This window comes from Lemur catta, chromosome 3 (assembly GCF_020740605.2).
Source record: "Lemur catta isolate mLemCat1 chromosome 3, mLemCat1.pri, whole genome shotgun sequence".
NCBI lineage: Eukaryota > Metazoa > Chordata > Mammalia > Primates > Lemuridae > Lemur > Lemur catta.
Window position 1 is genome coordinate 46,275,035 of NC_059130.1, and position 14,376 is coordinate 46,289,410.

The 14,376-nt window shown below is 37.9% G+C and overlaps 1 protein-coding gene across 1 annotated transcript in view; it reads right to left on the reverse strand.

Moving 5' to 3' along the window:
• Nucleotides 1-13,623, reverse strand: part of SLC30A7 (solute carrier family 30 member 7) — a 72,426-nt gene extending 58,803 nt beyond the window's left edge. Inside the window, exons 1-3 of the mRNA XM_045547431.1 lie at nucleotides 13,340-13,623; nucleotides 13,013-13,114; nucleotides 240-353 (exon numbers count right to left, since the gene is read on the reverse strand). Of these exons, the coding sequence (XP_045403387.1) occupies nucleotides 240-353; nucleotides 13,013-13,114; nucleotides 13,340-13,419 (296 nt within the window). The 5' untranslated portion in view covers nucleotides 13,420-13,623. The remainder of the gene's footprint in view (nucleotides 1-239; nucleotides 354-13,012; nucleotides 13,115-13,339) is intronic.
• Nucleotides 13,624-14,376: the final 753 nt, after the last annotated feature.

The following is a 14,376-nucleotide window of genomic DNA, read 5'->3' on the forward strand; positions in this document are numbered from 1 at the left end:
GTATATACTGTAGATTCCACTTATATACTGTTCGAAAACAGGCAAAACTAATCCATGAAGTTATGACAGTGGTTATCCTGAGGGAGGTGGGTGGGAAGGAACCAGAAGAGGCATGAGAGGGGTTTCAAAGATTCAAGTTACACAAGCGTGTTCAATTTATAAAAAGTCATTGAGCTTAAGATTAGCATATTTTTCTATGTATCTTATACTTCAATAAAAAGATTTTTAAAAAGTCTTACCCGTAAGAGAAAGCATCATTATCTCTCCATTTTGAAATAACAGAAGCTGCCAATCCAGCCAAAATGGCAGTGCTATCGAAAAACATGTGAAAAGAGTCGGAAATCAAGCCTAAGCTGGAAAAGAATAAACACATGGGCATATTGTAATAAAAATCAAATAGTAGGCATCCTTCTCTAAAAATCTAAGATTCAGCCTCTGTTCACCAGAAATTAACCTTCTAAAAAGACAACATTTAAATTTAATATGTAGAAAGATTCCAAGAATAATTTTTAAACATCTAAAAAGGAAACCCTCGTACCCCCTGCACAAAGAAAAGCCCAACTGCTGCTGAGAGGGGTAGAAACAAAGCCATCTGTTGTTGGCCCAAAGGTAGGAATCTGCCCCCTCTTTGGTCATTTGTAAAGTCAGCTGCCACTGAAAGAAAGGTAGAAAAAAACAGCCATCTGGAACTGGGAGCAAGGCTGAAAACCACTTGGGCACAGGATCTTACAGTGATATAAAGCAAAGGTCTGATGTTGGATGTCCTGCTTATCCCTTTTGATACCAGGCTGCAGATGGTGGGGACAGGCAAAGAGAGGGAAGGTGCAGGACATTCATGCTCTCCCTGTACCACCTCACCACTACCAAGCCCTGAATAAAGAATGGGCAACAGCAATCTACCAGTGAGAGAACAAAGAGAGATACGCAGGACTTGCTGAAAGCTGAAAGTAGAGCAGGAACCCTGAAAAAGTCCTCCAGCAGTCCAAATCCCACACTAACCACAAGGTAGTAGGAACCACTGGCAAAATTTGAAGTTTGTGGCTTGTTGAAATTAACTAGCAACAACAAAATACAAAACCCAGTTCAACGTTTTTTTTTTGAGACAGGGTCTCACTCTGCTGCCCAGGCTGCTGTGCTGTGGCTCAATCACAGCTCACTGCAGTCTCGAATTCCTAGGTTCAAGCAATTCTCCTGCCTGAGCCTCCAAAGTAGCTAGGACTACAGGTGCGTTCCACCACGTCCAGCTAATTTTTAAAATTTTTTTGTAGAGATAGGGTCTCACTATTCCTCAGGCTGGCCTCAAACTCCTGGCCTCAAACAATCCTGCTGCCTCAGCCTCCCAAAGTGCTAGGATTACAGGCATAAGCCAGCAAGCCTGGCCTCAGTTCAACTATCAAACACATAAATTTAAAACCTCCTACATTAATGACCAGACAGAAAAATAGGTGTGCCTATTTCTGGGCATATATGCCAACAGTTCAGTCTCTATTATGCTTTTAAATACAATATCCAGCACTTGATATTTACAAGACACATAACAAGATCAAGAAGGAAAAAAAAAAGAGACCCACTATCAAGAGCTAAGGCAGTCAACAGAATCAGAACCAGAAATAACTCAGATGTTGGAACAATCAAGGACTTTAAAACAAATATGATTAATATGTTAAAGGATGTGGTATGAAGTAAAAAAAAATTCATAACAAATAGGAAATTTCTACAGAAATAGAAACTATAGAGGAATATTAAGGAAATAAGTTTTAAAAATTATAATATTAAAGATAAAGACTAACAATCATGAGCTTCTGAGCAGACTAGACAATCAGGTTAAAAGAAATTATACAAAGGGAAACACAAAAAGGAAAATGAGTGGAAACAAACAAACAGAAAGAACAGAGTAACTAAAACCTGCCAGAGGACATCAAACCGACTAAAATACATATATTTGGAATCTCAGGAGTGGAGAAGAAAGAATGGGGTAGAAAAAGTATTTAAAGGGAAAATGTTTGAGAATTTTCCAAAATTCATGAAAGAAAACTAATCACAGATTAAAGGAGCTTAATGAATCCCACAAAGGGATAAAACCCTACACATATCACAAACTGCTGAATACCAAAGAGAAAAAGAGAAATCTTGGAAAAAACCAAAGGAAAAAAATTAGATTAAAAAAACAAAGATAAGATTTATACAATATTTTTTCATCAGAACTATCCAAGCCAGAATGCAATGGAGCAATATCTTATTGAAAGAAAAAAAATACTGTCAACCTACAATTGTACATCCACAAAAATATTTTTCAAAAATGAAGGCAAAATAAAGACTTTTTTCAAAGATAAGGGAATCCATTGCTAGACCTGAGTTAAACAAAATAACAAAGTTCTTCAAATAGGAATAATATCACAGGAAAACTTACATCTATAAAAAGAAACGAAGAATGCTGAAAATGATAAACATGTGGGTAGATACAGAAATTAATTTTTCTTACCTTTAATATCTTTTAAAGATAACTGAGAATAGAAAAACAATAGGAAAAAAACCAACAAAACCAAAAGTTCGTTCCTTGAAAAGATCAATAAAATTGGCAACTGAATAAGAAAAAAGAGAAAAAACTCAAATTACCAAAAATCAGGAATGAAAAAGGGACATTACTACTGACTTTACAGAAGTATATTGGCCGGGCACGGTGGCTCACACTTGTACTCTTAGCACTCTTGGAGGTGGAGTCAGGAGGACTGCTTGAGGTCAGGAGTTCAAGACCAGCCTAAGCAAGAGCAAGACCCCGTCTCTACTAAAAATAGATAAATTAGCCGGGCATTATGGAACTTGCCTATGGTTCCAGCTATTCAGGAGGCTGAAGTAGGAAGATGGGAGGCTGAGGTAGGAGGATTGCTTCAGCCCAGGAGTTTGAGGTTGTAGTGAGCTGTGATGATGCCACTGCACTCTACATAGGGCAACAGTGTAAGACCATGTCTCAAAAAAAAAAAAAAGAAATATGTTATGATGATTTTACAACTCTGTTGAATATACTAAAAGCCATTGAACTGTACACTTTAAATGGGTAAATTGTATATGTGAATTATATCTCAATAAAGTTTGTTTTGTTTTGTTTTTTAAAGATAATTGACTGTCTAAAGTGAAGGATAACATGCTATGGAGGCACAGGCCAAATCCAGGCCACCATCTGTTTTTATAATAAGTTGTACTGGAACACAGTTGTGCTCAATGCTTTATATATTTATGTTATCTATAGGTGCTTCTGTGCTACAACACTAGAGCCGAGTAGTTGTGACAGAGACCTTATGGCTTTTAAAGTCTAAAATATTTACTATTAATATCTCTTGATTACATAAAGTTTGCTAAGCTATGGTATAAAGTAAAAATAGGAATGCTGTATTATGGGGTTTATAACATGTAAAAGTGAAATGTATGACAATAATGGCACGCAGAGTAGAAGAAGAAAATGAATGAGCATTATTGTAAGTTTCTCACAAGATACATGAAATGACATATTATTTGTGATAATTTAAAGATTCATATTATACACACTAAAGCAACCACTAAAAAAAGCTACTAAAGGAGGAGCAGGAAATCCTGCACCAACACAAAGCACGTGTTCTGGGGAAGGTGCTGGAAATTTGTTCTCATCCAAAACCATGCACATATACATGGCAGAATTTGGCTTTCATGGGACGAGGGGTAAAAATGTTGAAATAAACCATATTCCTGAGGTCCAGGCTTATACGGTCTGCCTAAGACTGAGGCCAAGTCAAGTTAGCAAATACCCCTCTGCCCTCACCATAAACCTAGCACTGAATAACAAGCAATAGCAATCTGTAACTTGGGTAGGGGTAAGAGCTTCTGTGGCACATGCAGCATACAGACACAACTGGAAGCATAAGATCTGACCAATGAATAAGCAGATAGATGAGGCATGCCTATTTCCAGTCATAAATACTATTAACTCAATATCCACTGCTCTTTACTCACAATGTCCAGTGTTTGATCAAAAATTTGAGGACACAAAACAAGCAAGGAAAAAAACTCATCACAGAGAAAGCAGTCAATTGAACCAGGCCCAGATATTGGAACTATCATAAACTGTGATTAACAAGTTAAAGGATCTATGGAAAAGGTGGACAAAATGCATGAACCAATGGGGAATTTCAGTAGAGAAATGGGAAATTTATAAAAAAAGATCAAAGGAAAATGTTAGAAACAAAAAACAATGTGTCAGCAAAGAATTCTTCTAATTGGCTTATCAGCAGACTAGACAAAGCTGAGGAAAGAAATCAGTGAACTTGAAGAGATGCCAATAAAAAATATTATGAGAGCAATCATATATCACCAGCTCAGTCTTCAAAAATAAGCTTCTGGGCCAGGCACAGTGGCTCATGCCTGTATTCCTAGCACTCTGGGAGGCCAAGTCAGCAGGATTGCTTGAGGTCAGGAGTTCAAGACCACCCTGAGCAACAGCGAGAGCCCATCTATACCAAAAATAGAAAAAATTACCTGGGCGTGGTGGCACGCACCTATAGTCCCAGCTGTTCGGGAGGCTAAGCCAAGAGGATTGCTTGAGCCCGGGTGTTTGAGGTTGCTGTGAGCTGGGCTGACATCATGGCACTCTAGCCCAAGTGACAAAGTGAATAAATGAAAAAGCTGAATGAGAAAACTGATACCTGAGGACAAGGTAAGAGGCATGCTATTCATGCAGTTTTCTCAGATTTAGTATTTTAAGATTTCTCAATGGATAGTTAGATAACCAGAAAAGTAAACACTTGGACCATAACAGCTAAGTAACACTGAAAATAGCGACTTAACTTTATTAAATTTTGAAGTATGAAAGAGACATTTGAAGAATTTCCCTGTACTATTAAAAAACTACTAATAAAGACATTGTCTATGATTTTGTTTTTTACCTCCTGAGAAAAAATTAATAGGGTAAAATACTGTTAAAATTTGGGTTCAGAAAATCATACTTCTATTCTGATTAAACAGTATAGTTGTATTCACTTATGGAATGTTATCACTAAATTTAAAAGTCAACTTCATTAACTACATTAGATTACATATTTAATAAATCTTTTTCCTCCCCATGCATGGTTTTTAAATGTTTTTATTTCTTAATGTGTTATATTGTATATATGACTTTTATTTTAAATAACTATAAATCAGTTTTAGAAACCTGGGTATTTATTTTAAATAAATATGAATAAATACTTACTGATTTATTGATCTACACATATATTTAACAAAACACTATGCCATGGGTTGAATTGTATCTCCTGCCCCCACCCCCAAATTCATATGTTGAAGTCTAACCCCCAGTACCTCAGAATGTGACGTTATTTAGAAAAAGGTTCATTGCAAATATAATTAGTTAAGATTAGGTCATTAAGGTGGGCCCTAATCCAATGTGACTCATGTCCTTATAAAAAAGGAAAATTTGGTGAGGACACATACAGGAGACCACCATGTGAAGATAAGGCAGAGATTGGGTGATGCTTCTACAAGCCAAAAAAATGTCGAAGATTTCCAGCAAACCAACTAAAGCTAGGGGAGAGTTATGGAACAGATTCTTCTTCAGAATCCTCAGAACGAATCAACCCTGCAGATGCCTTGATCTCAGACTTACAGCCTCCAGAACTGTGAGACAATATAGTACTCCTGTTTAAGCCACTTGGTTTTTATTAATAGTACTTTGTTACATCAGCCCTAGCAAACTAATACTATTTTTTTCAAAAAATTTACTTATATAAATTTCAATAGACACCAACCATTGCCTTAATAGGGGGAAAAAAGGCAAATCCCTTTTGCATACTACAGCTCTCAATCCTTTTAAGGATATATTTAATAGCATGGAAATTTTAACACTCTTTAAAATGAAATTTTATTTAAATTTTAAGTAAATCTAATTTTCATTAAAATATTATTATATTTTTAGTATTTAATAAAATGCGAGTCTACTTGAAAAAACTACCCCCTCTTCTGAGATGGAAGAACATCATGTTCCCTTAAAGCATTGCAATAGATGTTCTTTTCCCTTAAACCTAATATCATGATTTAAAAATGCTTAGCTGCAAATACACAGACAAACTCATGTGAATAACAGTTTACTTTTAGTTCCCTGCTCACCTATTATTATAAGTAAAAATATTTCTCATGAGGCATGTCAATTTTATTGCTCATCTTAAATATTAGCAAATGTTTCTGATTATAAATTATCATTTAAACTATATAGCATAAATGTCCTTAAAAAATAAAGGTAGCATAGAGAATATCTAAGGTTATATGATTTAAACACCAAATGTAACTTTGGTAAATCATGAAAAAGAAAAAGTAGTTGTTAAAATCGACATACTGGTTTTAGTCTCTTCTCTAAGCACTGCTAGTTTCTGCAAAATATACTTTTTTAAATTTAAGTGACTACTTTCTAAAGACACTTTCATACGGAAAACTTTGGACATAAAGGGGAAAGATGAACACTAAAGCAAAATAGAATAAATGTAAGCAGAGCATATGGTAAAAGAAACTTTTGAAAAGGATTTTATTTAAGGTCTATTGAAAACAAAAACAAAGAAAGGGAGAAAGAAAACCTATAAATTAAGAGAGACTTAAGAGAACTATCAACTAAATACTAGGTGTGGATCTTGTTTGTATTCTGATCTATAAAAATCAAATAAAAAAGAATTTATGAGACAATGAGGTATAACTAAATACTCACTAAATATTAATGAGACATTAATGGTGATAATGGTGATAGGTGATAATGGTTGTAGGTTATGTTAAAACGGGGAACTCTTAGCTTTTAGAGAATCATACTGATATAGTTATGGAGTAAATTATATATGTATCTGTTCTAAAACAATCCAATGGTGGGACAAGGATAAGAGAATAAAATAGACCATGCTTTGGGTGAATGGGTACATGAGGTCAATTAAACTCTCTACTTTTATATACGTTTAAAATTTTCCAAGACATAAGCAATAAAAACAAAATGGGAGGTATTGATTTGCCAGACTTCAAACTATACTATAAAGCTGTGGTTCTTAAAACTGCTTGGTATTGGCACAAGGGCAGGGACACAGACCAGTGGAACAGAACAGAAAACCCAAATATAAAACCATCCTCATATAACCATCTAATCTTTGACAAAATAGACAAAAACATACTCTGGGGACAAGAGTCCCTATTCAATAAATGGTGCTGGGAAAACTGGATAGCCACATGTAGAAGACTGAAACAGGACCCACAGATTTCACCTCTCACAAAAATCAAATCACGGTGGATAACAGATTTAAACCTTAAATGGGAAATGATTAGAATTCTAGAAGAAAATGTAGGAAACACTCTTACAGACATTGGTCTAGGCAAAGAATTTATGAAGAAAACCCCTAAGGCAATCGCAGCAACAACAAAAATAAACGAATGGGACCTGATTACATTAAAAAGCTTCTGCACAGCCAAAGAAACAGTCACGAAAATAAACAGACAGCCTACAGAATGGGAAAAAATTTTCGCATACTACACATCAGATAAAAGACTGATAACAAGAATCTATTTAGAACTCAGGAAAATCAGCAAGAAAAAATCAAACAATCCTATCAAAAAATGGGCAAAGGACATGAATAGAAATTTTTCAAAAGAAGACATAAGAATGGCCAAAAAACGTATCAAAAAATGCTCAACATCCCTAATCATCAGGGAAATGCAAATCAAAACCACAATGAGATACCACTTAACTCCGGTGAGAATGGCCTTTATCAAAAAATCCCAAAACAACACATGTTGGCGTGGATGCGGAGAGACAGGAACACTCATACACTGCTGGTGGGAATGCAAACTAGTGCAACCCCTATGGAAAGCAATATGGAGATACCTTCAACAGATTCAAGTAGACCTACCATTTGATCCAGCAATCCCATTACTGGGCATATACCCAGAAGAACAAAAGTCATTCTTTAACAAAGACACCTGTACCCGAATGTTTATAGCAGCACAATTCACAATCGCAAAGATGTGGAAACAACCCAAGTGCCCATCAATCCACGAATGGATTAGTAAACTGTGGTATATGTATACCATGGAGTACTACTCAGCTATAAGAAATAACGATGATACGACATCTCTTTGGTTCTCCTGGAGAGAGCTGGAACCCATTATATTAAGTGAAGTATCCAAAGAATGGAAAAACAAGCATCACATGTACTCACCAGAAAACTGGTTTCCCTGATCATCACCTAAATGTACATCGGGGAAGGATACCAATTGGATATCAGACTGGGATGGGGGGTGGGGGGTGGGGGGGTGGGGGGAGGGGATGGGTGTATGCCTACATGACGAGTGCGTTGCACACCCTCTGGGGAATGGTCATGCTTGAAGGTGCAGACCCGGGGAAGTGGGGGGGGGAGGGGATGGAGGTATGACTACATGATGAGTGCCAGGTGCACTGTCTGGAGAATGAGAACGGACGCGCTTGGGACTCTGACTCGGGGGGATGGGTGGGACATGGACAATGTATATGACCTGAACTTATGTACCCCCATGATGAGCTGAAATAAAATAAAATAAAATAAAATAAAATAAAATAAAATAAAATAAAATTTTCCAAGATAAAAATTTTTTAAAAAGGTCTATTGGTAACAAACCTAACAGTTTACTTACATTATTTGTTGAACATCAATTCAAAACTGAAGATATGAGATCATCCTAATTCACAAACCCCTTACCAGCTGGTTCCGATGATTTAGAACAAGGGGGAAAAACAATGACTATCAATTTATTATCAAGAAATTAGAAAATTCGTAGAATCCTGACATTAGTAAAGTCAATAAACTAATTAGTTGCAGTGAAATAGCCCAAAACTCCACTAAAGTCCATTACATAATCCCTTACTTTAAAAAATTTTCTGAGCAAAATGAAATACTTATCTAAATTTTTGAGATAAAAAATAAAACTATAGGAAAGCAAAAGACATCACCATAAGCTGGTAAGTAATGCTGCCTTTTAAAAAGGGAAAAGCTGATTTTAGAAGACTAAGATATATAAGAATTTTAATTTTGTAGAAAAATATGTAATTAAGAAAAGCATTTCTCTTTACCAAAGAATTACTTTACAAATATCTGCTGTGACATATTATACAGAAGTAAAACCAAATAAATATCCAGCTTTGCCTTAAACATTTCTTGAACAAATATTTACTTTGTAAACACAAAGACATTTACCTTTAGAGTTACCTGAGTTTCTTCTACGGTCTAGGGAAAAATGGTTGCAACAGCTTTGGTAAAAAGTACTACTAAAATTAAATTTCTTAATAATGAAGTAAAAATAAAACAAAATTGTATAAAAACAAAACAAACTGTACTGAAATACTAGAAAAAAAATCATGCTATGGTGGGAAAAAATACTTAGATGACAAGTGCTATAGGCTCTGTTGCTGATTTGGGAAGTAAAAAACTTTGGGTCTCAATTTTCTACCTCTAGAAGAGGTTAGATTAATTTATCTCTCTCCAGTCCCACTTCTAGAACCTACAGCATCCACATAGTCCCCTTCTTCCTTTATTTATTTATTTATTTTTTGAGACAGAGTCTCACTCTGTTGCCCAGGCTAGAGTGCCGTGGCATCAGCCTAGCTCACAGCAACCTCAAACTCCTGGGTTCAAGCAATCCTCCTGCCTCAGCCTCCCAAGTAGCTGGGACTACAGGCATGCGCCACCATGCCCAGCTAATTTTTTTTTCTATATATATTTTTAGCTATCCAGATAATTTCTTTCTATTTTTTTAGTAGAGACGGGGTCTCGCTCTTGCTCAGGCTGGTCTCGAACTCCTGACCTCGAGCGATCCACCAGCCTCGGCCTCCCAGAGTGCTAGGATTACAGGAGTGAGCCACCATGCCTGGCCTCCTTTCTTCCTTTATAAAGAATACTTGACTTTCAGCAGAATACATGGTTGACTAGAATAAAGACCACATTTGCAACCAGGCATGACTATGTGATAAAGTTTTAGTGAAAGTATTATGTTTTAACAGCCAGATAAATCTACTTAAAAGACAATGTATACAACTTTTGTCTTTTTCTCCACATTCCAAACATTACGCTGCCAGGGATGGCTGGAACCCTAACACTCATCTTGGAAACAATGTTTTATCTTATTTCAGCAACCATTATTTTGAAGTTTTTCTGTAATTTGAAAACAAACTTAATCCTAGATGGTATAAAAACCACACTCTTATTATACTATGCTACCTTGAAATCAATTACTTAATAATAAATAAGTGAATGAAAAATAAAATGCTAGAAGGAAAAGTACACTAGAAAGAAAGAAAAATTACTACCATTTTCCTCCTAATTTCCAAGAATGAAAGGAGTTCAACATTTTGTTTTGTTTTTTTTTTTCTTACCTAACAGGGGTAGTTGGCATGTTTAGTGTAGGTAAAGTAATTCCATACATTAATTACTCCCTCATTTTTCATTCAGCAAATATGTATTTAGCATCCACTATGTGCCATGTATTAAGGTGCCTGAATAGACAGAAAAGATCCCTACTTTATTAAAGTTTACATTCTAGTGGAAAGGTGAAAGGTAGTGTATATTTAATGGGCTAAAAATACACAAAGCACTTAGCTATTCCTCCATTGAAGAGACCTTCTCACCATCAAAAATATAAATTAACTAAGTTCTTCCTTTAAAATGAAGGCTCTGAACAAAAACCAGAACAATTTAACATCTGTTGCAACTAGATCAATTGTTTCTATGAACCTTTATTTGTGAAGAGAGTGTTTTCTCCCCATTTTAATGACCTACAGGGAAAAAAATTCTTGATATTTCATGCTCTCAACAACTGGAAACTTATTTTTACAGAATGAAATTGAACATAAAAATGACTATGACAAACAAAATGGCCTTTGGTCAGAAATTTAATCAAGGAACTTAACTAATTGAACCTACAGGAACAGAGATAATCTGGCCATATAAAGAAATTATTGATTAGTCAACAAAAGGAACTAAAAATTTTGATGTCTAAATAAAACATAGAAAGCCAGATTATAAAAAGGCCAGAGTAATTTCTAAATCTGGCCAAATATCAATGGGAAGAGATTTGTACCTCATAACCACCAATAAAAATTAATATTGGGGATTAATTGATTTTGGATATGGAGTACACCCAACATACTTAGGCATGAGAAGATGAGTATCTACCTGCTAAATGATCTAAGTATGACAGTCCCTAGAGCTAGAATTTAAACCTGGAAGATACACACAATGAAAGAGAACAAACTGGAAGGGTATAGAAGAAAAAGTCACCTAAAGGGCAGAAGAACAAATCCCCTACGCACAACAAGAACAAGAAAGTCACCTACCACTGATGTTTTCCTTACACACTGACGTATATTGACTTATAAAACAATGGTTTTAGTAAGTTCCTCAATAGATCTTTATAGATAAAGAGTTACTATATGCCCAACTTCCCATAAAAGAGGTGGTTTAGGCACTTCAAATATGAATCCCTTGAACAAGGTACTTCACAGGGTGATTTATGCAATGGAAGGCCATGTACTGCCATATAAAGTAACTGTAGCAAATATGCATATATAAGCTATGATACAGTCTTGATACAATAAGCACATGTGCCAAAATTATGGCATAATTTAGGAAGAGAAAAATGTAAGATATATATGATAAACTATAGTTATTCAAATACAAGTTAAGATTAATAGTGCTTTTAACCTCTGAAGACATTAAAGTGTGTCAAAATTATAAAATTTAAAAAATTAATATATTATGGGATATCCTTCAGATATATATGATTCCCAGAGTATTCAAAATGGTTATTACATATATTAAGATTTCACTATGTCAATATGCATTTTACACTCAAGTTGACTACACCAATAACCTTCATAATCTGCTGGCTATTGAGTATTTTTGATACAATTGAATTGATAGTTGAATTCAAAAGAGCTCGTTTTTTTCACATAAAAATATACTATCACAAAACCTGGTGATATCATCATTGGTTGACCTCAACAGAGATAAAGATCAAGGACAGTTAATTCTCTTTGGAAGTAGACCTTAAAGGACAGAGGCTATGTTTATTTAATTGATAGAAAATAAAGCATACATGCCATAGGTTCTTAATCTGGGAACAAAGATCTATTTCAGGGAACACAAGAACACCCTGAAGCTATATATAAAATTCTGAGTCTTTGCTTTCATCTGATTCTTAAATGGGTATGGAATCTAAAGACAGAATTAGTACACCTAGAAGTGTGATGACCTTATTGTTTAGCAGAACGCCACATGTCCTTAAGTTATTCAACAGCATATACCTGAATACTAGTAACTGCATTTCCATCGAGTTACACTGTATTTTCCTCTTCCTAAAGCAGCTGCGAAACAAAACAAACCCCAATTTGACACCAAAAACCAACAACTCAAGAGATTCAGGCTTTAAGAAAACTATATGGGATTTTTCAATGCAGTCAAGACCAGAGGAAAACCATGAGACACTTTCAGCATTAAATTAAAGAGAGAAGAGAATGACACACATTTCTCTGCATGTCCCTTTATAAACCTCTTCCCCATTCCAAGACCTAGTAACAAATTAAGCACAACATCTCAGATATTCCCTCTCAAAATCTTAAGGGTGAAATCCAAATGCCACTCCCCCACACAGAGGCAGAGATCAGGTTTCTTCCAATTCTAACAAAGTGGGCAAAGCTAAGGCGTGCAATTAGAGATGAAAGACTCCCCATTTGCCAAAATGAGGAGGGGGCTTGTCAGTCTTGTCTGACGTAGATGGGGGAGACCACAAGGAGAGCTGCACGTGATCGGCCCCGGATGTTAAGAAATGTAGCCCTACCAGATTGCTGTGGCCATGAGAAAGCAACTCAGCAGCAGAGGTGGTGGCAAAGGTAAGACCTGAACCTCCTGGTGAAGAGCTACGTGGCACTAGGCAAACTGTGCTTCGTCTCCCCAACCCTCTGCTTCCGCCCCAACCATTTTCCCCTTTTGGTTACCAGTTGCTCCAGATGCCATAGAGTAGTTCCACAAAAGCGAAAGAGAGGTTCAGGCACAGGAAGAAAAACAGGTTCCGGGATGTCTTGTCCGACAGGATAGACCTGGTCATAACACAAGTGGGAAAGAGCAGGGAGAGTCAAAGGGGTGCCGGGCCCCCGAAGCTGGGTCCCCCTTTCAAGACCCTCCCAATCCACACAATCCTTTCCTCACAGCGGGGAGTTGAGAGGGAGTACCTGACGCTCCCTCCCTGGACCTCGGGACATTCTGCGGTCTGGGCCCTCTCCTCTTCTGCCGGCCACCCCCTCCCAGCAAAGAGCACCCCGCACCTAAACCAGCCCGAGATCTTGCCGAACAGATTGAACTTCGGTGGTTTGTATTCATCGTCCTTAATGGACAGGGGCAACATCTTTGCCCGGCGAAGGGCCGGGTCTACTCCCCTCTATAAGCGGCTCCGTCAGGGTGATGGCAGTGACAGTAGTGACGCCTCAGACGGGAATCCCCAGTGCTCCTCCGGGACCGCGCGTCGCTGCGAGGCACAGTCAGACACAGACACACGCCCGGGAGCTCGCTGACTTCCGGCCCGGGCCGCGCAACGGGTCCTGGGACGGGAAAGGAGGGAGGCGGGATTGTGGGCGGGGCCTGCACTGCGTGGGCGTGGCTTACGGGGGCGGGATGGGAGCTGTCCTGGGTCTGTTGAGGGTGTGCAAGGAGGTGGCAACTGCGAACGGGGGAGTCTAAGGGACTAACCTGGGGTACGGTCCAGTCACCTGGACTCAGAAACAAAATCCTGAGGTGGCAACCTGCAGACTGGGCTGTCAGTAGGTTGAGAGCCCGCTCACGCCCACCCTGACCGCCTCCCGCCGGTGTTCCTGGATGGATGCACTGGTCCCCAGCCTCTACCCTTTCGCCACCGCCCCGCCCCCCGATTGGCATTAAATCCTGGTGCGGCAGGTAGCAATGCTTAAGACTCCGGGCAACCACGTGCTCTCTTGCCGCCAGTCCGCAGGAAGCGCAAGTGATGCTTTTGCTGGGTAAACTCGATGGGCACCCAAATCCTACCCCACCCCCCAGCCTGTACTGCCACGCAGGAGGCGATCAATCAACGTCTTGCTAAAGAAAGACTGTTAAAGGTGTTGTATGAAAGAAGCCCTTTAACAGTAGGTCTTATGAGACCGTGTTTGAATTGAGGTTTGGTTAATGCATTGCTTCCCCTACAATCTCCATGCGCTGAAACCCCCAAACTCTAGAATTCGTGCACGTCCCTTTCGCTTCCAGGCCATCCCTGGGGCAGCAGCTGCCGCTATAATTCTGGTCGGAACCTCCCTGCCAGCTTCGGGGAAGTGCTGGCAGAAGCTGGCTCGGC